General features: G+C 56.4%; 1 protein-coding gene across 1 annotated transcript in view; it reads right to left on the reverse strand.

The window, feature by feature from the left end:
* The window catches only part of LOC113612772 (beta-galactosidase-1-like protein 2), a 39,370-nt gene that overhangs the window by 2,336 nt on the left and 11,667 nt on the right, over positions 1 to 25,367 (reverse strand). The window contains exons 3-18 of the mRNA XM_027092906.1: positions 24,343 to 24,411; positions 23,691 to 23,786; positions 21,588 to 21,696; positions 15,232 to 15,324; positions 12,499 to 12,580; positions 9,071 to 9,141; positions 6,274 to 6,358; positions 4,915 to 5,052; positions 4,357 to 4,437; positions 3,849 to 3,955; positions 3,199 to 3,338; positions 2,891 to 2,963; positions 2,579 to 2,657; positions 852 to 939; positions 508 to 619; positions 7 to 123 (exon numbers count right to left, since the gene is read on the reverse strand). Of these exons, the coding sequence (XP_026948707.1) occupies positions 7 to 123; positions 508 to 619; positions 852 to 939; positions 2,579 to 2,657; positions 2,891 to 2,963; positions 3,199 to 3,338; positions 3,849 to 3,955; positions 4,357 to 4,437; positions 4,915 to 5,052; positions 6,274 to 6,358; positions 9,071 to 9,141; positions 12,499 to 12,580; positions 15,232 to 15,324; positions 21,588 to 21,696; positions 23,691 to 23,786; positions 24,343 to 24,411 (1,540 nt within the window). The remainder of the gene's footprint in view (positions 1 to 6; positions 124 to 507; positions 620 to 851; positions 940 to 2,578; positions 2,658 to 2,890; positions 2,964 to 3,198; positions 3,339 to 3,848; positions 3,956 to 4,356; positions 4,438 to 4,914; positions 5,053 to 6,273; positions 6,359 to 9,070; positions 9,142 to 12,498; positions 12,581 to 15,231; positions 15,325 to 21,587; positions 21,697 to 23,690; positions 23,787 to 24,342; positions 24,412 to 25,367) is intronic.

A 25,367-nucleotide genomic window follows, 5' to 3' on the forward strand; every position in this document is an offset into this window, starting at 1 on the left:
TCCCACCTGGTTGAGGCCTTGGTCCAACCAGGCACCTGGGAGGTAGAGGGTCTCCTGGGGCCCGATGTTCCAGGAGCGTCCAAGGTTTTGGCCGTCGATGAATACAACCCCCTTCTCCCAGCCCTTTAAGCAGAGGAGGGGAGGTGTTAGTTGACCACACAAACCACCGAACGTAGAGTCACACGGGAGGCAGAGGCGCACACAGGCCCTGAGCTCTCCTCTCAGCTTCCCAGGGACCAGACTCGTTCCAACAGCCGCTCGGTACCGGGAGGGAAGCGCCAGAGCCCGTTCCCTCTAGCGCTCAGTCCCGGCAGGGCACCCGGACCACCGGAGCCCGGACCTGAGAAGCCGACCAGGTGGTCCCTCTGCTCTGATCCCACCCCCACCCAGGGAGGCCACGACGGAGACCCTCCGGGCACACGTGGTAGGGGGGCTCCAGGAGGCCAAGCACCAGGCTGGGGGCCCAAGGAGCGGAGCCCAGAGCACCTGGCAGGCGGGGCTACAAACCTCCAGCTTCACAAAGGTGTCACAGGGGGAGAGGGAGGCCACCAGCGGCCCCAAGAAGAAAGCAGGGAACACGGGCACGTCAGGGACAGGGTTCCACTTGTCTGCGTGGAACCTATGGGCAGGACAGAAGATGAGGGGTGGGGGGCGCCTTCTCAGGTCCTTCCCGCACTGTGAACCGGCACAGCAGTGGCAGCCGGGCGGAGGAGCAGGGGAGCGCTCGGGCTCCGGTTCTCAGGCCGTGGCGGAGGGGTGTGGGGCGGGCACCAAGCCTGGGGCAGCCTCGGGCCTCCTGGCTCTCCTGCAGGCCGTCCAGCTGCTCCCACGCTGTGCAGGGCAGGACCCACCTCTGAAAGAAGCTCTTCTTCATATCCAGGCTGTAGATTTTGAACTTTTTCAGGGGAGAATCATTCAGATAGATATTTCCGATTAAACCTGTGGGGACGAGGCAGAGACACTGAGCGAGGCCGACGGTGGGGGGACGGCTGACCCGCCGGCTGGGCACATACACAGAACGTTTCTGGAAGGTTCAACAAAGGACTCCTGCTGAAGGGCCAGCACCCCTAGGGGGCTCTTTGCACGCATAAAACCTTTCCCTGCAGCCCCAAAGCCATGAGAGCAAGTGACAGCAGCACCTGCCAGGCCCTAGTGTGCAGGGAAGGAGGCGCCCGAGGGCAGTGTCGGCCTCCGGCCCCTGGGAGGGGGACGCTCCCTTTTGGGGGCTGAGAATTCCAACACCATGAAAGGAGTCCTCCAAGAGGTCACAGTGGCTCCAGCCTAGCTTCGAGGTTTGTTCAGTGGAGTCCCAGACGAAACAGACCTAGTAACTCAGCCAGAAATCTTCTACACAAGCCAGCATTAAAGGTTTTTTTTCAAGTATTTAAATTGTGAACAGACAGCACCGTGGCCAGGATGCCCAAGGCTAAGGCACTGCACACACTTGAACAGTGACTTCCCAGCACCTCGGGGTGGGTTCCACTGGGTGTCCTGCATCCTCTCAGTCACAGAGCTGCTGAGTCGCCAGATTGGGAACCCAGACAGGCTGCGGGTGTTCAGAGGGCTGCAGACCCTCCTCAACTGCAGGTGCAGGTGTAGGGGGTGCACACGGCTCTGGACAGGAGGTCTGTGACTTGTGAACACTGAACCCTTCCAGAGGACAGGACTGCATACCCCCGGCAGGGCCTGCGACTGGGCAGGCTGCCATGCTCTCTGCCCCCAGGAGAACAGAGGAAGTGAGGGCGGCCAGCACCACGAGCTCCTAAGGGAAGAAGCTGAGACCTAGGGAGGAACTCGGGGGGCTTTCGGGGGGGGGAGCGGAGGGGAGGGGAAGCACACCGAGGCCCTTCTGGAGGGGCACATCCCCAGGACACAGGAAGTCCCCGGGGCTGGGCCACAGCACTTCCCCGAGGTGACAAAAGCAAACAGCCACGAGAGCTAGGAGGCCACCAGGCTTGCTCCAGGGTAGGATTTATTGTCCGAGGTCCTATTTCCTAACTTACATAAAACCACCCACATTTTGATAAATGATGAGAAAGAGGCAAGTTCAAGCAGAGGTTTAGAGAGCCCGGTGGGATATTCCCGCGGGGAGGGCCACCAAGAGCATGCTGTTCACGTACGTCCTGTACCCTCCTCCCCACCACAAAGGAGGTCACCCAGAGGTTTCCAAGGTGGATCAAAAAGAAACTCAGTGTGAAGAACCAAGAAGGCACGGGTCCTACGCCACCTCCCTCCAAGGGGCCTCCGGGACCCACCTCCCTCCAGGGGCCTCCATGACCCCACATCCGTCCAGTGGCCTCTATGACCCCACCTCCCTCCAGGAGCCTCCATGACCCCACATCCGTCCACTGGCCTCCGGGACCCACCTCCGTCCACTGGCCTCCGGGACCCACCTCCATCCAGTGGCCTCCGGGACCCACCTCCCTCCGGTGGCCTCCATGACCCCACCTCCCTCCAAGGGGCCTCCAGGACCCACCTCCCCGCGATGGGCCCCCATGGCCCCACCTATAGCATCAGCCTCCATGACCTGCAGGTGCTGCTGTGGAGAAGGGACAGCCACGCGTGTGCTGTGACCCACCTTTGCGCTGATCGTCAATATTAGTCCCGTAGTTGACTCGCCCGCGATGCTCCACCAAGATCCTCAGCATCGTGAACCCCTGCTGGGAGCAGAGGGCGCTGACGAAGCCTGATTCCCAACCACCGGCTCACAGCTGTGGAGCCCAGTCCTCCCTGAACTCTGAGGACAGGATGGGGGTCCCTGCTCATCAGAAAGCCATGCCCACCCCCAGCTCTGCGGCTGAGCAGCCCCTCGTCCAGGCCTCCCTCCGGGCCTCCCGCCACACCTGCCCAGGAGGCGCCTGGCACCAGCCTCCCAACCCCGGGGACAAACCTGGATCGAGGGGATGACAACCTTCTCCCTCTTATAGTCCAGGAACCCTATGGAGACCGTGTTCACAAACACCGGCCAGAGGAGCAGACAAGACCCCCCCGTGTCAGCAGGGGGGAGGCGTGGGGGTCCCTGCCGAGCGCTCAGAGGTGATGGTACAGGGGCCGGGGGGAAACGAAGGCCCCAGGTTCCAGTGGGCAGCACGGCTGGCGGGGATGGGCCATCTCCGCACACGGGTGCTGCACATGAGAGCCTCAGGGGAGGGGTCTGTTGTGCGGTGGGTCACGGCGGTTCAGAGGGTCGCCCCTACCTGTCCCTGGTCCCACACATAGGCACTGAGGATGCCAGCAGAGGTGATGGTGGTCTCATACAGCGTGTACCCAAAAGACTGCCCGTTTCCCCCATTTATCGGGAGGTTCTCCATGTTGACCGGCTTCTCCGAGGTGACCGGCTGCACAGACACGAGACGGGAGGCAGAGGCTCAGCACAGAGAGGCGGCCTCGCCTTCTGGGGGCGCGGGGAGCCGGCAGCCCCCACGGGGGTCAGCACGCGGGGGGGGAACGTTTTCTCTATTTGACTTCTATTACACAGTCAAGCTCCACAATCCTGAATTTGGTTTCTCGTCACAGTCTGCAAGGCTCTCCAGGTTCTCGGGGACAGCGACGGAGGGCACGTGATAAGGAGAGAAGGCAGGCTACGCACGGTAGCCTCGGCGCTTTGTGACCAGTGTCATCTCTGCACCACGGCAGCCCTGAGCTGGCGCTGGGGAATGCGCCCAGCCTCCTCCCTCCTCTCTGCCTACTGCCCGCTGTGCTACCAGCTCCTCCTCTGGTTCCCTTCGTCCCTCCTGCTTCTCCCCCACGTGCGTTTGTCCTCTTTCCTCTGAGCTCTAAGGTTGGGGAGTGGAGCCCAAGGCGGTGGCGCTTCCTCTGGGCCAGCCCGTTCCGCCAGCAGCACGCACCTCCTCCAGGTAGGGCAGGGCGTCCCACAGGGACAGGTATAAAGCTGGCATCACTGGCTCACATGCCGTCTTGGGAAGAAGGTCAGGTGGGGCAGGAAGCGGGGGCCCTGCAACACAAGCAGACGGCAGAGCCGTCCCCAAAGGACCCCAACAGTCGTGCCTCCAGCGCCACCCCCCCCGGCCCCAGCTCCTGCCCCAGCCCAGCAGAACAGGCCCTTCCCAGCCCGCCGAGACCCCGCCAGGAAGACGAGGCCAGGAGGCAGGTAGGCAGGGGCTTGCTCACAAACTCAGGAACCTTGACACCCAGGAGAAAGTGAAGCGGCAAGACCCCAACTGGGATGAGAACAGTCGCTCAGACCTGCCCGTCCTCGTTCCTGCACATGCATCACCTGGGGCTGAGGCGGGGGGTGAGGGGTTGGGGGCAGAAGAAGCAAGTCTCCTGGGGTCTCAGAGCAACAGCCAGCCGGTGCCCAGCTGGGCCTGTGCCTGCGCCTGCGCGTGCAACTACCTGAGACAGAGCCGAAGAACTCCCGGAGCCCTGTGTACTTGGCCGTGTAATCCCCGGCCTCCGTCAGCACCGCATCATAGTCTGCAAGACACTAGCCGTGTCACAGGCCTCAGCCCCCAGGACAGCATTGTGGAGGCAAAGAGAGACAGGAGGAGCTGGTGGGGCAGCAGCGTCCTCGCCCCAGCAATTCGGGAGGCAGAACACTTGATGTGAGCTGTCAGTCAAAATACCACACGCGCTAGACACTACCGAATGCCCCCAAACTGCCCAGACCCTACATTCCAGGCAAGGGGCCAGGGTGACCTCATCCCAAAGCCCTGAGGAGGGGAGGGGCTACCCCCACCTGAGGGCCTTCCCTCCCGGCCTGGGCCCCCCTCCCCTCCCCAGCTGGCATCCAAAGGCCCAGGCACGTCAGCTGGCTTGTCGCCTACGGCCCTGGCAGCTTAAAAGTGACGGACAAAACCTTGCCTTCACATTAGAGGTGCCAGCCGCTGTCCCCGAGGGATGCCCCGCGAGAGCCCAGGCACGGGCGTGGGGCGCCACGTCAGGGGTACTTGCCGTAGCTGGTGACATCGGACTTATAGTCCTGGAAGTGCACGGCTCCACCGATGAAGCCGAAGTTGGTGCCACCGTGGAACATGGACAGGTTGGCGGATGAGCCAGCGTTGATGATGGCCGACACGGTTTTCAAACCCTCCGTGGGAGGAGAAGGGTGCACAGAGCTGGCGCCTGGGACGCCGTGAGCCCGGTCCCCGCTCAGGGTCCCCCTCACAGCTCCGTCCTTAGGTCTCCCTAAACCCAACCGCAGTGCATGGCGGGAGGACGGGACCCCGGCCCCAGAGCCCGGCTTCCAGCTGCTTTCAAGTCCCAGGCGAGTCTGCACCTCACACGGGCTGCGGCTCAGGCCCACCTGGCTCAGTTAGCGAGACCTAATTAGAGACACGGTTCTGACCACCTCCTTGCCCCACCTGGACTGGAAAATGAGCCCATGACACAGACAGAAACAGCGGAGGAGGAATATGAATGGTTAATAAATATCTATACAGAGTTTAAAACCCCGGCATTGATCAAAGAAATGAGACCTACACAAGGACCTATCAGACAGCAAACGCTGACATCATTTAACACTCGGCGTTGATGAACCTGAGGGGAATCATTTAACACTTGGCGTTGATGAACCTGAGGGGATGGGCATCTCGTGTAACAGGGGAGGGAGCATCGTCCTCTTCCTGGAGGGCAGTTTAGTTAACACAGATCAAACCCGCGTGGAGGAAGAAGGGCTACTGCCGGGAACTTATCGCAGGGAAACACGCCAGGTGAGCCAAACTGACGCGCAGGATCGCCCGCTGCACGGGGTCCGTGAACACAGACCCTGGAAGCACCCAGGTCCTCATCAATAAGCGATCGTGGGTACGACACCAGCCCAACGGGGTTCTCTGCATTCTCTAGAACAGGGCTGGAATCCACACCTCACAGTGTAGGCAGCTGGGCTTCCGCGTGTCTCACTGGAACAGGCAGGTGGAGCAGACACACCCTCACCTGCCCACACCTCTACCTGCACGTACACCCGGGGCGGCAGACAGAGAGACAGAGGGTGCCCACACTACACACATCAAAACGTCTGCTCTGGGCTCCGGGGTTTTTATTTCTCCTTTATACACGTCCTGCATTGGCTAGACGTTTGCGATTGGCATGCATTACTCCAGAGCAATTATAGAGACACCCCAAAGCCGTGTCTGACCGCTCGTGTCCCCTGTCAAGACAAACAGCTCTGGACACTCAGGGCTGACTGTCCACGCAGAGACTCCCAGAGCCCCACACCCTCAGCTAATTCACATGGATTAGCACCTTATTTGGAACTTATTCCTGCGTCTGAGGCCAGCACACATGCTGGACGGGGGTCCCACAAGCACCCACCTGCAGAATCCAGGATGCTGTGGGGACTGCCCCACGAGTCACACCAGCCCGTCCAACACTCCATCACCATCCTGGGCTGGACGCCCTGCGCACCACAAAGTGAGAAGTTAGCCGGCACCTCCGTCCTCCCAACCCTTCCCTGGCTGCACACCTGGCCTTCGAGGCCGCTGCCAGCAGAGCACAGGGGAGCCCCCAATGCACCCGCACTGGCTCGTCCTCCACATGCGGCCGCCACGTGGCAGGGGGTGGATGGAGCTACCAAAGTGGGCACGGCAGGCCCGAGGCCTTAATGTGGTTTCGGTGCTGCGTGCGGCGCTGGCGGGGAACCCGGGGACCTGCCCAAGGTGAGCTTTCTCAAGAACGCAGCACCTGACCTGGAGTCCTGACAGTGGCTTGCTGATCAAGCCCCGTGCGTCCTCTTCAGGGCAGGAGGATGTTCTATTGGGGAAACCCCATCTCTGAGAGCCACACCATGGACACAGACCCTCAGATGCTGCGTCCGTCTGGCCGGAGGAGTCAGGGGGCTATGCAGCGGCCCCGCTCCCGGGTCTAGCTTGGTTTCAACAGAAGTATGCAAAACTGGACCAGAACATGAGAGCGTTCCAGCTACCACAGTGCGGGCTCTGCAGCCCGGTCCCCCAGCCTCGGCCAGGACGCTCGAAGGTCTAACACTGCTTCGGCACCCTGAAGCTGCACAAGACTGCCCCCAGGACGCAGCAGCCATGCCCGGGCCCAGCTCCGCTCTGCCCACGTGCACAGAAGCAGCAGGGGAGGTGCTGCCCCAACGGCGGCCCCGCAGCTTCCGCGCCACAGAGCCTTCCTCCCGCCCCGAGCACCCCCTGTGGCTGTCGGCCTGGCGTCCGGGGCCAAGGCACACAGAGCATCACCGCCCCACCCAGGGGGCAGCAGATTCAGGGTCTGTTGAGCAGAAGGTCCCAAACACGCCATGGGAGAGGCCACGTAAGTCACGGCGATTTTCTAGCAAGGCCCGGGGCTTGGTTTTCTTAGGGCTGCCTACCTCCCGAGGGGACACTCGTACCACATTTGGGTCACTACATCACACAGGTCAGCAGCCTCCAGTGCCAGGAGGGGCCCACCTGAGGGCTGGGCTGAGCCGTCCACCAAACGGCCCAGGTCACCGTGGCTCAGGGCTGGCTCGGCACCGCCTGTGCTACGTGCCCTGACCTGCCACTGCCGGGGGACACCGTCCTGGAGTCTGTGTCCTCAACTGTAAAACGGCTACACGGAGGCCAGTCACGTGGCTACTGGGACAGTCACATGAGATGAGGCACCTGGAGCCCTCAGCACACGCTGCCTGGCCCTGGGAAGCGCCCAGAGACACCCGCATCCAGGCTCCCGTCACTGGACACGGGCCGGGCCGGCAAGGCGCAGCCGGACACCCTGAGTGAAGCGGAGCAGGGCCACCAGTGACCATCTGCAGGGGCCTCTGATCTGAACAGGGACAAGTCCACGGCCCCTTCTTGGAGGAAAACACGTGGCTGAGCAGCGGGAGAGAGGCCGGTGGCCACGGGCGCTATGGACAGGCCAGCCAGCCTGGGGCCACCTCTCCACGGACGACTCTGCAGGCGCCCGTGGGGAGCATGGGTGTTCTGGGGGCTCTCCAAACATCATCCCTTTGACCCTCATACAGCCCTACGAGTAGGTGCCAGCACTATCCCCACTTCACAGAAGAGGGAAGAGAAGCTGAGGGTCACAGCACCGTCCTTGTCCTGGACAACATCAAGGACGACCCTCCTCAGATCCTGGGCAACTACGTACCTAACACGTCTCTTCCAAGTGGGTCACAAACTCCCCGAGGGCAGAGACCCTGTGGTCGCGGACCCACGCCCAGCAAGCACGGTACAGGGCGCGGGAAGGAGGGAGGGGGCTGGGCCTGTACCCACCTGCACGCTGTCGCCCCCAGTCTGCTGAGCAGCCCGCCAGGCCCCCCCATCCTGCTTCCTCCTGGGCACCCCCTTCCCGTCCCTCTAAGCAGCACATGGTGGCCCTCAGCCCTGGGGGCTTCACACTGCCCTGGGGGCCTCCTGCGGCCGAGCCTCTGGACGCCACCTCTGCTCTAAAAAAGGAGTAGCTGGAACGGGAGGCACCCCAGCACCCCCGCCGGCATCTATTCTCGGGGTGGGGGGAGCGAACCCTCCAACATCCCTGCCGGGTACAGGCCTCAGGGCGGCATCCAGGCCCCGTACACAACACAGGGTGAAGGCGGCCTCCATGCTGCCAATGGGCTGCCTCAGCTGGACCTTCTCTCCCCTTAGGGGAGAGGAGAAATCAACAAAACAGGACTTCACTGCAAGTTCCCACCAGCCCCATGGATGCTGAGATACATCCGACGCGCCTCTCTCCTCTGGCCTGGGCGGACCAGGCCCCCGTCTGGCAGGTGACAGCAGTCCTGGGCCCAGAGCAGCCTGACCAGTGAAGGTCAGACACAGGGCAGGGACGTGTCTCTCCCCTCGATCCCCAGGGCCCACACTGAGCCCATCTGGGGCCAGCCGAGTCCACAGAACTCTAGTAAAGAGGCCTCTGTGAGCACACCCGCCTACAGCTTCAGAAAGGGCCCCTTCTCAGGAGCTGGAAACCACCTCCAAGCACCAGCTGACACAGCGACCCCTCAGAGCAACCGTCACACCGCTTCCGTCGCCAGGGGCAGGCCACGTGGGTGCGGCATGGGCCGTGCAGGGGGAAGGGGGGCTGAGAGCTGCAAGGCTGGGCCCAGAGGCCCCCTGGCCCAGCTAAGCTCCTGACACCCAGGCTCGGCTCAGCTCACCTCCTGACTCACCTGGACACTCAGCAGAAAGGTGGTTAAAAACTGCAGCTCGTTTTGTGACTGTAAGTTGATGGTGACTAGCACTGCAGGTGGAAAGGAGAAGAGAGAACAGCTATCACCCAAAAGCCAGGAGGACTCAGAATTCCCCTGACCATTCTCAACTCACCTGCAAATAAATTAATCTTGACACCATCTTCCACCTCCAACCAGAGTTTAGTTCCTCTGACACTAGGAGACTTAGCCGGTTCATCTTGGAAATTCCACCACTCAGCACAGACCTCACAGAGATCCACTTGCTAAGCATCTGTGCTCGATTTATGGAATTTTTACAACTAGAGTGTGCATTTCTGTTAATTACTCCTTGCAGGAGCCCGGAGTCTGATCTTTACTTTGCACCTCCAGCCTCCGGCACTGGGTGACGATCTAAGTGAAGATTCTCCTTTTACATCTCAGATGAGAGCTAGTTTTCTGTCCCACCCCAGCAATATTTTCCATGGCTTTCCACCAGGGAGAGGTACGCCCGAGAAAGATGTGCTATGTGTTGCCCACGGCCATGGACGTGGCCGACCCCCGAGCAGAAATTGGCTCTGAGGCTCCTCGCCTGCTTCCTGTGCCTGGACGGGGGGTCTCGCATGCCCGGGCCTGAGCTCTGCTGCACCTGGGAAGGCGGGATGGTCACTGGACCAGCCTGCCGCCCAGCCACCCTGACGCCCTCCTGTCAGACCCGAGCCCCGATCACCAGCGATTAGAGACAAACAAACGGCAGCGGGGGCTCCGGGAGGCCAAACAACTTGCCTCAAGGTCACAGCGCCGGGGAGCAGGCCCACCCGATGTGGGTACCCCACATCCAGACCCTCCTCACCTAAAGTGGAGACCCCTGAAGATAGGGGGCCGGTCTGAACCAACCTGGCAGAAGAAACCTCGGAGCCCAGCGCACCTGCTCCCATCCCTCCCCCCCACACCCCCGACAGCCCGGCGAACACAGGTGAAGGAGGTGGCGGCCACAGGGAGAACGAACGGGGCGGGAGACACAGCAGAGGCCACGATTCACCTTGGGAGCTTGAAAAGGGTCTGGGGGCCTGTAACCAGCCTGTGGGAGCGGAGGTCACCCACCCCCCCCAGCCCAAGGCCTCCCGCGGACCCTGCCTCCTGCCCCCCTCCAACCTCCCCACCGCCCCGTGGCCAGCCCCCCAGGAAAGCCAAGCACGGCGGCCCCGGGCACCAGGGCCTACGGGACGAGGACAGCTCAGGAGGCGGTTCCTGCCCCTTCCTGCCCCCAGATACCGGCCATGACGGCCCAAAGGGCTCCCCTCCGGAGTCAATCCCACGAAAGACAGCGCTCCCAGCCCCACTCCTGGCTCCCCACAGCGGGGACCACTGGTCACAGCTGCTGGCAAGTACGCTGTGAGAAAAGAAATGTCTCCACGAAGAACGTGATGCAGGAAACAGAAGGACTGGGGGAAGAAAGTTGAGGCGGTCACCCAGAAAGTAGAAGGAAACAAGCAAAGCAGAGAGGAGACAGGACAGCACAGCAGGGAGAGGCCACCACAAGCATCACACTGTCCAGGTCAGATCCGCGACGGGGCGAGTCCCTCAGAGACACCCTGAACCCGAATCCCACAACAGGACGTGCTCGTCCTCTGGCAGCGACAGCGGATCGCAGAAAACGACAGGACGACAGCTTCAACGTCCCAGGACGTGGGACTCCAGGGGACCCGGGCTGCCATCAGGCTGGGGACAGTGGGGCGCCGGTGCCATTGGACTGGATCAGAATCCGACACACAGAGGCGCCTAAAAACACCATGATGGGGGTTTGGAAGCTGTTGATAAAGTGTTTGTTTAAGAGAGCGACAAGGAGAAGGAGAGACAGAAAAGAACTTAAAAGGAAAGTTAAACCAATGAGATAACTACACTGGAAGCGAGTCGACCACACTGTCCAGAACAACGGTCGCAGCGCCCGGCGCAACGCAGGCCCCAAGCATCGCGTCCATGAGGGCTGGGGAGGGCGGGGGGCGTGAGGGGGGGGCCTGCCCCAGGAAAGCCGTGGGGCGAGGGTGGCAGGAGAGACCTGAGCCCTCAACCGGAACAAGTGTTTTACGTCCCTAAGTACAGAGCTCTCTGGGCGTCGTGGTATTTACAGTCATGGAGGAAGAGCCAGGAGGGAACGCTACAGCTCAGAATGGTCACTCCTGGGCAGGCGAGGCTTCTTCATAAGCATCTCTAAGGTTTTAATTCCACACCTTGTGAAAGCCTTCCTGTAATCACATTTTTAACTAATTGAACAAAGTCAATCCAGGTGGCAGGCGTGGGGCAGGGGCCGGGGTCGAGGTGAGAGGCAGGGCCTGCGGTGGACGGGGCGTGGGGACCAGAAGCCCAGGAGGCCCCCTCTGCGGACGCCGCGACTGAAACGTGCTCCCGCCTCCAGAGGGTCCCGCCCACAGGACTCAAGCCCCACAGCCCCTCCCAGGCCCTGACCCGACCCTGACAGGCGGACCGCGGGGAGCCTTGGAAACCGCCACGGGGACACAGCGCCACCGCGTGGACATGACGGGAAACTTTTCGGGAGAACAGGACCCGAGCTGCCCGAGGTCAAGGTCGGAGAAATGGTGCCCCAGACCCCCAGTGAGAAGAAAAGGGACCAAAGGCCCCATCAGACGGGTCAGAGGTGATGAGCACGACAACTTAAATGTGTCAGGTGGAGGTCACTGTGACCTTGCAAAGGGTGGTGTCGGCGGAGAGATGATCACAGGACCTAAGACAGCAGGAAAGGGGCCGGGGAGCCAGTGAGCGTGGACGCGGGGAGAGTGGGGATAGAGAGACAGCTCTGCGGGGAACGGGTCGGGGGGCTTCTCAGGAGGAAACAGCTACACAGGCGTGTGCGGGCGGGAAGGACCCAGGGCAGGGAAATCGGGTGACGTGGGCAGGGCAGAAGGAGAAAGGGCTTCGCTCCAGGTGGGGGTGTCTGACCTGGAAGCGGTGCCAGGTGGGGGCGTCCACAGCAACAGGGAGAGAGGCGGAGCAGGGGCACGGGGACGCGGGACGAGAGCCACGCGCTCACCCCCGGACACCGCCGCCCAGATGACCGGCCGGCGCTGTGGGCTGCGCAGCCCCGGGCAGGACTTGAGCGAGCTGTCCCCACGGGACACCCGGCACTTGGTCTGCCCGGCCCTCTTTGTAGGACCGTGTCCGATGCCCACTCCGCTGCCCCGTGTCCTGCAGGGCCCTGAGCGTCCCTGGTGCTCAGCGACTCGGCTACGCAAGCCCACCTCTCGCAGCCCCTCCAGCCCTGAGGCCCTGAGCTTTGGGGCCCAGCCCCACGCACGCAGGAGAACAGGCATCAGAGACTCCTTTGTGGCTAAGGCTATCCAGGGAGCACAGCCAGGCCAGGCCGCCGTCCCGTCCCCTGTCCCCATCCCTGCACACAGCCTCCAGGCAGGTACCTCCGTCCATAATCCCCCTGCTCAGGCCGTCCTTGTTGTCTGAGGTCAAGAGCAGCTCCACGATTCCCCGGTCCTCCAGGGCCTGTGGGGGAGTGAGATGAGCCAACCTGTTGTCCCTCAAACCTCCTGCCACATCACACGCTGAGCTCCCACCGCGTGGCAGGCTGTCAGGCCCGAGGGGCGCTGGGCAGCTGGCTGCTGGTCCCGGATAGACGGCCTGTCAGAGCCACTTGGCAAGGCCGCCAGGCAGAAGACTGAAGGGCTCCGCATGGAGGGGCCGGGACCCCCAGGGCAGCCCACCCCTCCCTGCGTTGGGCCTCGCTGCAGCCATGCACCCGGGGAGATGGGAGAGGCGCCTTGGAGGGTGCAAATCACAGGAGGAAACCGCAGCAGGAATGCGGGTGGTGCTGGGGCCGACCGGCGTCCTTCCCCGGGAGCGGCAGCCGCGGCTCAGGAACAATCACCATCATGCGGGCGTCCCCGCAAGCCCCTTGCACAGGCCATCCTGGTCAGCCTCACACCTGACATTTCACTGCAGGGTGAGGAGGCTCAGAGACAAGGGCTGCAGCGTCCAGAGCTGGCGGGCAGGTGCGCACCTGAGCCGGTCCATCCCTGTTGGGCTCCGCATGGGGCCTGGGGCCTGCGGACCTGAAACCCCAGCAAGGGCATCTTCCTGACACTTCTTCCTCAGGTATTATGACAAGACTGCTTATTTCAACCAAACTCCTTTGGAAAGAGGTGAGGCAGTGAGCAGTGACTAAGGCTCCCATCTGCCCGGAGGCCGTGAGGACGCAGCAGAGAGGCCTTCATTCTCAGGACTTCAGTCGGGGGAGGCCAGTGCAGGATCGAAGCAGCCAGCCTGTCGCCGATGCTCAGCAGACCCTGCTCAGGCCCCCCTGTGCACGGCATTGGGGGGTGGGGGGAACACAACTTGACAATGTCCATCTCCTAGGGGCACAGACTGACCGCCTGCACCGCGAGGGACAGTCGCTGCCCCCGAGCACCCGCCACCCGCCAGGCAGAGCTGGGCTGTGCCGACCACCTCACTGCTTCCCCACAGGGCCAAGACAAGGACGCTCCCGCCTCTGCTGTGCGCGTGGAGACCCTAAGGCTCAGAGGGCAAAGTGCCCTGCCCATGGCCGTCCTATGCAGACAGCGCCACATCTGCAGGGCCCCGAAGAAGCTACGCACGACTCAGGGTCTTCAGTGATGATGGCCGCGGCCGCCACTCCCGGGGAAGGATGCCGGTCGGCCCCAGCACCACGCGCGGAATGCGCGAAACGCGCTGCGGTTTCCTCCTGTGATCCGCACCCTCCAAGGCGCCCCTCCCAACTCCCCGGGCGCATGGCTGCAGCAAGGACCAACGCAGGGAGGGGTGGGCTGCCCTGGGGTCCCGGCCCCTCCACCCGGAGCCCTGCAGTCTTCTGCTGAGCGGCTCTGACAGGCCGTCCATCTGCGACCACAGAGGCGTCCCTTTGTCCGCCTGTCTCACATGCACCCCTTCCCAGACACCAGAGTCACGACTGCGCAGGGGAGGTCTCTGCGGGGCTGCCCCCGTCCCCAGCAGGGCAGCTTCCTTCTCTGCAGCCCAGAGATTCAGTGAGCACCTGCTGGGGAAGCCCAGCCCAGGAGAGTCTCGGGGTCTGTGCTGGGGCAGTAGATGCCCTCCTGGCCTGAGCCCTGGCCGGGCTCCTTCCAGCCAACCCCAAGGAGGAGGCCAGGGTGTGACAGGGCCTGACCGTCAGGACTGATCTCTCCCCATCCAGCTTCAGGAACACCACCCTCCCCAGAGACAGCCTTGCCCCTACACCGGGGGCTTCTGCGGGGGCGTGGGGGGCAGGGGAGAGTGGGTAAGAACCTACAAGCCATCTGCAGGGACTAAAGGAATTCCAGATGGACACAACTCTGCCTGTGACAGCAGAAGGGATGCCACCCAGGACACCAGGGGCCGGAGCAGCTCTAATTAAATTAGTGGAGTTACTGAGGCCACATAAAGCTTCCTCACCTCACACGGGTGCCGACCCTTCCAAGTACAAAACACCGGTGTTGCTGATAACATCACGATCCTGTTTACTGACTGCTCACTGGATGCTGGAACGGCACTGCGTCTGCAACCTCACTACACGCACAATGTGGAGAGGCAAATCCTCTCGTTAGCCCAGCTGCACAGAAGAGGAAGTGGGGGTTTAGAAAAATGAATGCAATTTATTCCAGGTCTCATTCACCAAGTGACAGGAACCACCTCTGAGCAGAAGCCTGTTCTTCTAAGTGTTGCCCTGGGCCTGCCCCTCCCTGCTCTGACACACAGTCAGGGGCTCCCAGCCACCCACACGCTGGAATCAGATGTCTGAGCTCCACCCCCAAGACCCTGAGTTAATGGGATGGCATATGGCCTGGGCACAGTGAGTTTAAACGATTCCCCAGATGAAGCCAATGTGCAGCTGACAGTGGGGCCGCTGCTTTGGGTGCTGGAGTGAGAGGAGCAACCCACCCCTCCAGGAAGGCCTCCAGCCATCGCCCTCAATCAAGGTAGTTCCATTACTCTCAGCCCCGTATGTACTGCGATTCCCATTAAACTCAGCCAACAGAGGGCAAATAAGTGAGGACCCTGTTGGAATAAAGGTCTGGAGAAAAGATTCACCAATTAATAAATGGTGCTGGGTGACATCAGACCCTCACATTGCACCAGAGCCCAGAACACCCCACGAAGAGGTGACCCAAGTTGACTCTTACCTTCTTGACATAAGGCATGTAGGCAGGGTCTTTGTTGTAGGAACCATACTCATTCTCCACCTGCACAGCAATGATGGGTCCTCCGTGCTTGTACTGGGAAAAGAGAGAACAATCAGAAGCTGAGTGTGCAGTGGGAACCGTACTAGCTAATGTCACCACACTTACTGCCAATTATAGCAAAACAACCCATTAGAAAGCGCAAGTCTCAAAAGGTTTGGTATATAATTGAGTGGTGTCAGTAAGACAGGGAGTAGGAAGCGCCAGGCCCTCGTTCCCCTATGGAAACACCAAACAAACAACTGCACGCTGACTGAAATAACTTTACAGGAGCTCTGGAAACAAGTGAAATGTTTAAGCAAATGAGTGAATACCCAATCAAGAAAAAGACATGTTCAAAATGGTAGGAGATTCCATGGTTTCAATCACCTTTGTCCCACCCCCTCCCTGGCGTAGCATGGTGCAGTCAAAAGGACGCATCCCTATTTCCAGTTCCCTCCCTGAGGACAGAAGGAGCAAGATGGAACTTGTTTGCAATGTCCTGGGCTGTCTGTAGGCTCCCCAGGGGACTAGTTTCTGTCTCACCTGACTTGGAGATCAGACAGAAAATGTTGGCATAGTTTGGACCTCAGGCTGGAAGCTGCAGAAGGCTGTGAAGGGTCACAGCATGTAAACATTTCAGGGGGACTACAAACCCATGGATGCCTGGGGGCAAAGGATTACAGGCAGAGGAATACGATAGAACACCTAAAGTCACAAGAAGAAGCCAGGGAGACACTCTTTGAGAAATCAAGATGTAAAAGCAGCTGGGAGAAATTTAAAAAAAAAGAAAGAAAGAAAAGCACAGACACAGGCCAGATAGGACACATGCCAAGAAAATATCTGAGAAGATCTTAAGCCTGCACCCCAGGCTGATCTCAAGGCTCAGGAGCCCACTAAATAGTAAAGGTGTCCCCAGAAGACAGCAAACACTGGGAGAGAGGACTGTTTTTATAAGTGCCCAATGTTCACCCAAAAAACACAAGGCATACAAAGAAACAGGAAAACGTAGCTCATTCAAAGGAACAAAATAAGTCTCTAGAAACAGTCTGTAAAGAAGCTAGAAACAGTCTCTAAAGAAACACACGCACTTAACTTACTAGACAAAGACTTTAAAACAGCTGTCATAAATATGCTCAAAGAGCTAAAGGAAAACATGGACAGAAATCAGGAAAAGGACTTACGGACAAAGTCAGAATATCAATAAAGAGACAGAAATGATTTTTAAAAAGAACTATACAGAAATTCTGGAGCTGAAAAGTACGTTATCTAAATAGAAAAATTCACCACAGGAGTTCAACAGCAGATTCGAACAGGCAGAAGAAAGAGTGTGCAAACTTGACGACAGGTCATTTTGAATTACTGAGTCTGACAGGCAAAAAGAAAAAAGAATGAAGAAAAGTGAACAGAGCCTGAGAGACTTATGCAAATCAGTAAACAGACAAATATACTCATTACAGGAACCCCAAAAGGAGAAGAAAGGGGCAGAGAGATTATTTGAAGACATAATGGAGGAGACATGGATATACAAATCCAAGAAGCTTCAGTGCACTCCAAGTAGCATTAAACCAGAGACCCACACCAGTACACATTATCAAACTGTCAGAAGACAAAGAGAGAGTCTTAAAAGGAGCAAGAGAAAAGCAACGAGACATGTACAAAGGAGCCCCAACCTTGCAGGACATTTGGTCCTGTCCAAAACATCCATAAGACATTCATTCCATAAGATATTTAGTTCATGCCAAAAGGTCCTTGAAATCTGGTTCTATCCAAAATGTCCATGAGCATATTTGGTCCGTGCCAAATGGTTTTGGACAGAACCAAACATCAAAGCCCTGTTAGTGTGGACCAAATGTCTTATGAACATTTTGGACAGGACCAAATATCTGCTAACTATCCCTAATAAGACTATCAGTAGGTATCTCATCAGAAATCTTGTAGGACAGAGGCAGTGGGATACTATATTCAAAGTGCTGAAGGAAAAATCCTATCAAGTGAGAATTCTATATCCAGCAAAACTGTCCTTCAAAAGTAAAAGAGAAACTAAGACATTCTCAGACAAATAAAAGCTGAGGGAATTCATTACACCACTAGACTTGCCTTACAAGAAATGCTACACAGAGTTCCTCAAGTTGAAATGAAAGGATGCTAGATGACAACTCAAAATCAAATGAAAATATAAAGTTCTCTGGTAAAGGTAAATATGTGAAAAAATGTAAAATCCACTATTATTGTAATTTTAGCTTATAACTCCACTTCTTATTTTTTACAGGATTTAAAACAAGTGCATAAAAATATTATGAATCTATATTAATTGGTACATGATATATAAAAATATAATTTGTGACAGCAATAATATAAAGGGGGCAGAGCTTTTAAAGCGTAGAGTTTTTGTATGTGATTGAAGGTAAGTTGGTATAAATATAAAATAGAATGTCTTAACTTCAGGACAGTGTATATAATCCCCATGGTAACCACAACCAAAATATCTGTAGACGATACACAAAAGGGAAAAAAAAGGGAATAAAAACTTGTCATTAAAAAATCAACTAAATACAAAGGAAGGAAGTAATGGAGGAGATGAGGGAGAAAAAAAGCTATAAGGCATACAGAACACAAACAACAAAAGTAAGTGCTTCCCTATTAGTAACTACTTTAAATGTAAATGGATTAAACTCCCCAACCAAAAACAGATTTACAGAATGGATTAAAAAAAAACCTGTTAGTTCTAGTAAACAAATTCAGCAAACCTGCAGGATACAAAATCAATGCACAAAAAAAATCAGTTGCTTCTATACACTACCAACGAATGCTACTTACGATAGCATCAGACAGATTTAAATATTTATGAATAAATGTAATCAAAGAGACAAAATACTTAGACACTGAAAACTACAAAATGTTGCCAAAAGAAATTAAAGAAGATGCCAATAAATGGAAAGACATCCTGTGTCCATAGACTGAAAGACTTAATATTGTTAAGATGTCAGTACTACCCAAAGTGATCTACAAATTCAATGTAATCCCTGTCAAAACTGCAATGTTTTTGAAGAAACAGAAAAAGCCATCCTAAAATCCACATGGAATCTCAAGAGACTCTGAATACCCAAAGCAATGTTGGAAAAAAAAAAAGAACCAAGTTAGAGGTCTCACACTTGCTGATTTCAAAACTTACTACACAGCTATGGTAATCAAAACAGTGTGTTACTGGCCTCAAGACAAACATACAGGACTTCCCTTGTGGTGCAGTGGTTAAGAATCCGCCTGCCAGTGCAGGGGACACAGGTTCAAGCCCTGGTCCAGGAAGATCCCACATGCCACAGAACAACTAAGCCCGTGCGCCACAACTACTGAGCCTGCGCTCTGGAGCCCGTGAGCCACAACTACTGAGCCCAAGTGCCACAACTACTGAAGCCCGTGCACCTAGAGCCCATGCTCCGCAACAAGAGAAGCCACCGCAATGAGAAGCCCGTGCACCACAACGAAGAGTAGCCCCCGCTCACCGCAACTAGAGAAAGCCCGTGAGTAGCAACGAAGACCCAACGTAGCCAAAAATATAAATAAATAAATAAATTTATTAATTAAAAAAAAGACAAACATACAGACCAATGGAATAGAATAGAGGGCCCAGAAATAAACTCTCACACGTATGGCCAAAAGATTTTCTACAAGGATGACAAGACCATTCAATGGGGAAAGGACAGTCATCTTTTCAACAAACGGTGAGAAAACTGGATATCCGCGTGCAAAAAACGAACCTGGGCCCTTACTTTACACCATCTACAAAACTTAATTCAAAGAACATCACAAACCTAAATGTAAGAGCTAACACCTTGAAACTCTTAGAAGAAAACACAGGCGAGAAGTTTCATGACACTGGATTTGGCAATGATTTCTGGGAGGTGGAACCAAAAGCACAGGCAACAAAAGGAAAAACAAGATACGTGTGACTTAACATTAAAAAGTTCTGTGCATGGAAGGACACAATCAACAAGGGTGAAAGGGCAGCCCTCGGAATGGAAGAAAATATTTGCAAATCATGCATCTGACAAGATACTGACAGATACTGAAGATATAAAGAAGTCCTACAACAACAAAAACAAACAACCCAATAAAAAATGGGCAAAGAATCTGAATAGATAACTCTCCAAAGAAGATATATAAATGGCCAGTAAGCACATGAAAAAATACTCCACATCACTAATTATTAGGAAATTCAAATCAAAACCACAACGAGATACCACCTGACACCCATTAGGATGGCTTTTATAAAGTAAGCAGAAAACAACAACTGTTGGCCAGGATGTCAAGAAACTGGAATTTTGTGCATTGCCCCTGAGGATGTAAAATGGTGCACTGTGGAAAACTTATAGCTGTTCCTCAGAAACTTAAAACCCAGAATCACTGTGTAATCCAGCAATACCACTTCTGGGTATATATCCAAAGGAAGTGAAAACGGACTGAAACAGATATCCATACAGTCCGCTTAGAGCAGCTTTTTTCACAATGAGCAAAAACACCTAAGCGTCCACTGATTAATGAACAGATAAAGCAAAACAGTATATACGTGCAATGGAATCTCACTCAGCCTTAAAAAGGAAAGAAATTCTGACCTATGCCACAACATGGATAAACCTTGAAGACACTGCGCTCAGTGAAATAAGCCCGTCACCCAAGGACAAGTACTGTACGATTCTACTTAGATGAGGTCCCTAGAGGGGTCAAGTTCACAGAGACAGAAAGTAGAATGGTGCGTGCCGGGGCTACGGAGAAGGGAGAATGGGAGTTCATGTTTAACACATTCTTGACAGGAGACATATTATGGCCACAGGCGTTAGTTTCTGCAAAAATCCCCCAGTCAATAATGTGTTAATGGGGACAGTTTCAGTTCTGGAGATGACGGTGGTGACAGCTGCACAACAATGTGAATGCACTTAATGCCACTGAACTGGACACTTAGAAATGCTTAAAATGGTAAATTTTATGTTACGTATATTTAACCGTAATAAAAAAATAAAATAATTATGTTATACCCAGAAAAATTTTTTTTTTAATGGATTGGGGATGCCCTTTCCATGCTTAAGAATGCTTCTGGGCCACATTCCTGACAAAGCCTCCATGCCCACGCCCACCCCCCAACCTACTACAGCTCACTGAATCACCCCGGTAATCCCATTTCCTTGTAAAAGTCTAGGCTAAAGTCCTAGCTTCTTGCTTCTTTCATGATTGGGGCTGCCAGATTTAGTCAATAAAAATACAAGACACCCAGTTACACTACTTGAATTTACAATGAAAGTTTTAAATAAGCAATGAATTTTTTAATGTCAGTATGTCCCAGGCAATATTTAGGATATACGTTAATTAAAAAAAATTATTCCTTGCTTATCTGAAGTTCACATTTAACTGGGTATCCTGTGTTTTATTTGCCTACGCTACAAATGACCAACAGTTCCTTTGATCTATGTGTGCTGTGAATATCCCAAACCACTGACTCAAAAACAATTTTTAGGGCTTCCCTGGTGGCGCAGTGTTTGAGAGTCTGCCGGCCGATGCAGGGGACACGGGTTTGTGCCCCGGTCCAGGAGGATCCCACGTGCCGCGGAGCGGCTGGGCCCGTGAGCCATGGCCGCTGAGCCTGCGCGTCCAGAGCCTGTGCTCCGCAACGGGAGAGGCCACAACAGTGAGAGGCCCGCGTACGGCAAAAAAAAAAAAAAAAATTTTTTATTGATGAACTAATATTTTACTGATGTACAAATTTCTCAATGTCACACTTACAGAAGCAATTGAGTTAATTATTCCCATTCCTGCTTTCTCATTGCTTCCAATTATTAGATGCCAAGTTAAGATACCTTCTCCCCAAAATGCATTTTAAGACATATGTTTTGAATAATAATCATGTACCGTGCAGCACCTTTTTGGTAGCAGAAGGATGTACTTTGGAAAGTCATCAGTGGTAACTATAATGACAAGAAGTCCTGCCATCTCACAGGCGAGGGCCTATCCACACAAGCTCCCCTCTAGCAGAGCTGGATCACTGTGCTGCTGGGACGCAGATGGGTGGGTGTTCCAGTTACCAAGGCGGCAAGTGCTGCAGCCCTGGCACTGCGCCAGCAACATCTGCATCCCACCTAAGGCAACACCGCACTAGACAGACCTCTGCAAAGACCACCATTCAAGGCCCTCCAAATGCACGTCCCAGGCAGTGGGGGGAAGGTGTCCCGTGTGCAAAGGGCTGCGAGCCCTGGTCTGAGAGCTTCACCTGGACTCTTTACCACCAGTGGGAGGACGGGGAGGGCAGAGAAGGGTCTGCTCGCTTTTACCTGGAGTGGCACCACCCTGACCATCAGGTGGTCAAAATAAAGGTCCACTGCTTCGGTGAAGCCCTTGTAAGTTGTTCTCAGCCTCATGTCGGGGTCTTGGAGTAACCAGCTGGAATGAAAAGGGGCGGGGTGATTAGTTTTACTGTCTGGGGATTTGCTCTGGGCAGGGTGATGGGTGAAAGGAACCAGCTTCAGAGAGCCCAGGAATGAGTGTGGAGACCAGTCTCCCCCCACGTCCACTCAGCCAGGACTCGGGGCAGACACGGGCATGGATCTGGGCCTGCTTCCCACCCGAGGACACCAGCACCGGTGGCCATTCTAGTTCTGATTCATGGCTATAGGTCTGGCTGCCAGAGGGAGAAAAGCTTCTCATTGAACCCAAGGCCCATTTTTCAAGCGTTTACACTACAATCTCATCACAAAGAGGTGAAGACAAAGGGGTCAGGAATCACTGGGACTGGAGGACACATGTGCCATCTTCCAGTGTCACCCAGAAAAAGAAGCCTGAACCAGCAGCTGAGAAGCTAGCCCTGGTCTCCCCGCTCTGGTCCAGCTGCCCCCAACCTGTCTGTAGTGATCACACTCGCCAGGTAACACAGAGCGTGACCAAGGTATTCTCCCTTCTCATTCCAAATTCTGAGAAACATTTGTATTTTCTTACAAACGGCCTGATGCTTCTCTCGTTCTCATCTGCAAGAAGTGAACAGGCTCAGAAAACTACCAATTTGTGTCAGGTAACTGTGGACGAGAGCGCAGTCTCCTCTGGTCTGACACCTCACGTCCATCGCACGCAGACAGCTCGGGTTTCTCGTTCCCACTGGGATTCTGCCTGTTTCCAGCGCGCCCAGCTCGGCCTCCCGGGGGTGCCCACCCACGAGTCCCTCCCCAACGCAACCGGACCTGAGTGGACAGGTGGGCGCAGGGAGGTCTGAGCTGCTTCTCAGCTCAGACTTAATCCGTCCTCGTCCCGGGCCCGAGCCCGGGTACATCACCGACACACGGGTTTCTAATCCGCAGGGGTGCCGAGGCCATTGTGGCTGTGTGAGCCTTGTCGGGGGCCCCTCGCCGAGCAGGATGGCCCAGCGACAGAGAAGGGATCCTGGGTGGTGAGGCAGTGGAGGGGGCCGGCCTGAGCCCAGGGAGGGCCCAGGTCGCCCTGGAGATGAGAGCGAGGCGGGCGGAGGAGGCAAAGCACCATCTTTCCCTCCGGGGCGGCGGGGCCGGAGGCTGGGAGGACAGGACCCCGTGCCTGTCAACAGAAAACCCTTGTGCTGGACACCAGTGGTAGTAACGACCAGGACGAGGGCCGGCCGTGGTGCCAGTTGATCCCACCTGACTCCTGACCTGACCACAGACCCGCTACTGACCCCCTGGAGACCACACCCCAAGGTAATTCATCAGGGCCCGAGATCTGAAGATGAAAGCTACAACTAAAACAACTTGTTTCTCTTCTACTTTGTCAAAATGCTTGCACTTTTAAAAAATGCTTGGTAACATCCCTAAGAAACAGAAGGACGGGTTTGACTCTTCCCATTTTTCAGAAAGTGAGGCCCATCCACAGCAGACGTGACCTGACAGGGCCAGCCCCGCAGCAGAGGCCTGAGGAGTGAGGAGGGCCAGCCCCGCGCCCGCGCAGGGAAGCCATGTGGAATTTGAAGAGGACAGCAACTTTGACATTGCTGACAACGACGCCCTTTGGCTGCCACTCATTCTGAAAAGGAACTTCAGCACAGAATGAAAAGTATAGGTTAACAGCCAAATTAAACCTACGTTGGTGCTTAGCATTTTGCACAAGCGCACAGGACCACTCCGGCCACAGCTGAGGCCCCCGGCCCCGCTCCCTCCCGGAAAGAAACACGAGCAGCTGACGCTTCCCCTCCCCCACATACTCCTGGCTGCACGACCAAGACCCACATCTCATCGGTGAACCAGGGATTCGGGGACTGGAGCAGCACAGGCCCCTCGGCGCGTCACCACCCACCGCGTTCCCTGAGACAACACGTGCGCGGGGAAACACAGGACAGGCGCTGTTATCGTTAGACTGGACTACAGCGTCAGCGATGCTCCACTCCGGACACAGCTGAGGCCCCCGGCCCCGCTCACCTGGCCAGGCCCCCGAGGTCCATCTCACTGCAGATGGAGGGGCCCGGATGCAGGATTACCCATAGCCCCACCTCCGCGGCCAACAGGACGAAGGCCCTGGGGGTCAGTGTCACTAGCTCTCAGGCCTCGGAGCCGAGGGGGGACGGCCCAGCACCACCACAGGGCAGAGCTGCCGCCCCCTCCCCTCCCCCAGGGGGCTGGGGGCGCTGAGAGCAGGATGCGACCCCCCAGCAGAGCAGGGGATGCCCAGCCGGGTCACAGCCGTGGCCCCCAGCCTAGGACATCCGCACAGCACCTCTGGGGGCACGAGGACAACGGGCCTCAGACGGGGCACAGGGGTCCCGATGGGGAGCCTGACCCTGCCGGCCCCCCACCCCGGCGGTGGCAGGACCACCCTGCAGAGCAGGGCCCACCTGGGGGATGGGGCCCCTCTGGGCTGCAGCGAACAGGTCTGGGCTCAGGGCAGGCAGGCCCGGGCCCCCGGGAGTAAGGGGGTCATGGCTGGAGAGCGTTCGGGTCCTGAGAACAGGCTGCAGACCCCAGGCTCCCTCTGTTCTCACGGCAGAGCCCAGGTGCCCCTGGGGATCCCAGTCACCCCAGGAGCCCCCGCACCCCCCTGCCCCAGGCCGGGTCACACAGCAGGAGCACCTACTCCAGGTCCAGGTTCCCAGAGAAGTCGAATTTGCCTCTTTCCGGCTCATGGAGGTTCCACGAAACGTAGCTATGGTAGAAATGATAATTACAGGCATGAGTTCTCCACTTATCCCACTTTGTCTCCCAAATGAGCACCTTCGTCCCTAAAACCCCTCACGATGGTTGAAGATGTATTTCTTTTTTTTCTGCTGTACACGGGCCTCTCACTGTTGTGGCCTCTCCCATTGCGGAGCACAGGCTCCGGATGCGCAGGCTCAGCGGCCATGGCTCACGGGCCCAGCCGCTCTGCGGCATGTGGGATCTTCCCGGACCGGGGCACGAACCCATGTCCCCTGAATCAGCAGGCGGACTCTCAACCACTGTGCCACCAGGGAAGCCCGAAGATGTATTTCTTAAGTACATTGTCTTAGTGTTGTCAGGGCTTGAACCGAGAACAAACTGAAGAGACCTGGGACCTCGGAGAAGCCAGGGCAAGTCCTCTCCCTGGAAGGAGGGAGAGAAGGCCCAGGAGATCTGGTGACTCCCTCTTCCCCCATCCCTCCCCATCATCCTCTCTCTTCATCAAAGAAAAAGAAGTAACTTTATAGGAAAATCAGTTAAATGTGGGACAAGCTGGGACCTGGGCCCTTTGTTGCAGGATCTGCACCTGGACAAATGTCTCCTCCAACAACAGATACAAAAGAAACTCTGAGGGACTAAAAATAACTGCAGGCCTGCTCAGGGGGCAAATTATCAACCACAAGATACAAAAAGGCCACAAACCCAACTGCCATTTCTGGGGTGTTGGGGGCAAGAGCAGGGTCCTGTGCACCATCCCTGCACACACAGCACCAAGGGGGCGGGCAGACCACCTAAGCCCTGCCTCCGGCCGGACCCCTGGACCTGCCTCCACCCTCACCCCATTTAAGGGAGCAGCCTGCCCCCCTCGGGAAGCAACAAGGGCACCTGTTACTTGTTCTCGCTACCTGGGCTGCAGAGTGAGTCCCAGCCAAGCTTTGCCCGAATTCCTCATCTGGCCTCCTG

The sequence above is a fragment of the Aethalodelphis obliquidens genome, unplaced genomic scaffold (assembly GCF_003676395.1).
Source record: "Aethalodelphis obliquidens isolate GAN/ISIS:26980383/991018 unplaced genomic scaffold, ASM367639v1 scaffold82, whole genome shotgun sequence".
Taxonomy (NCBI): domain Eukaryota; kingdom Metazoa; phylum Chordata; class Mammalia; order Artiodactyla; family Delphinidae; genus Aethalodelphis; species Aethalodelphis obliquidens.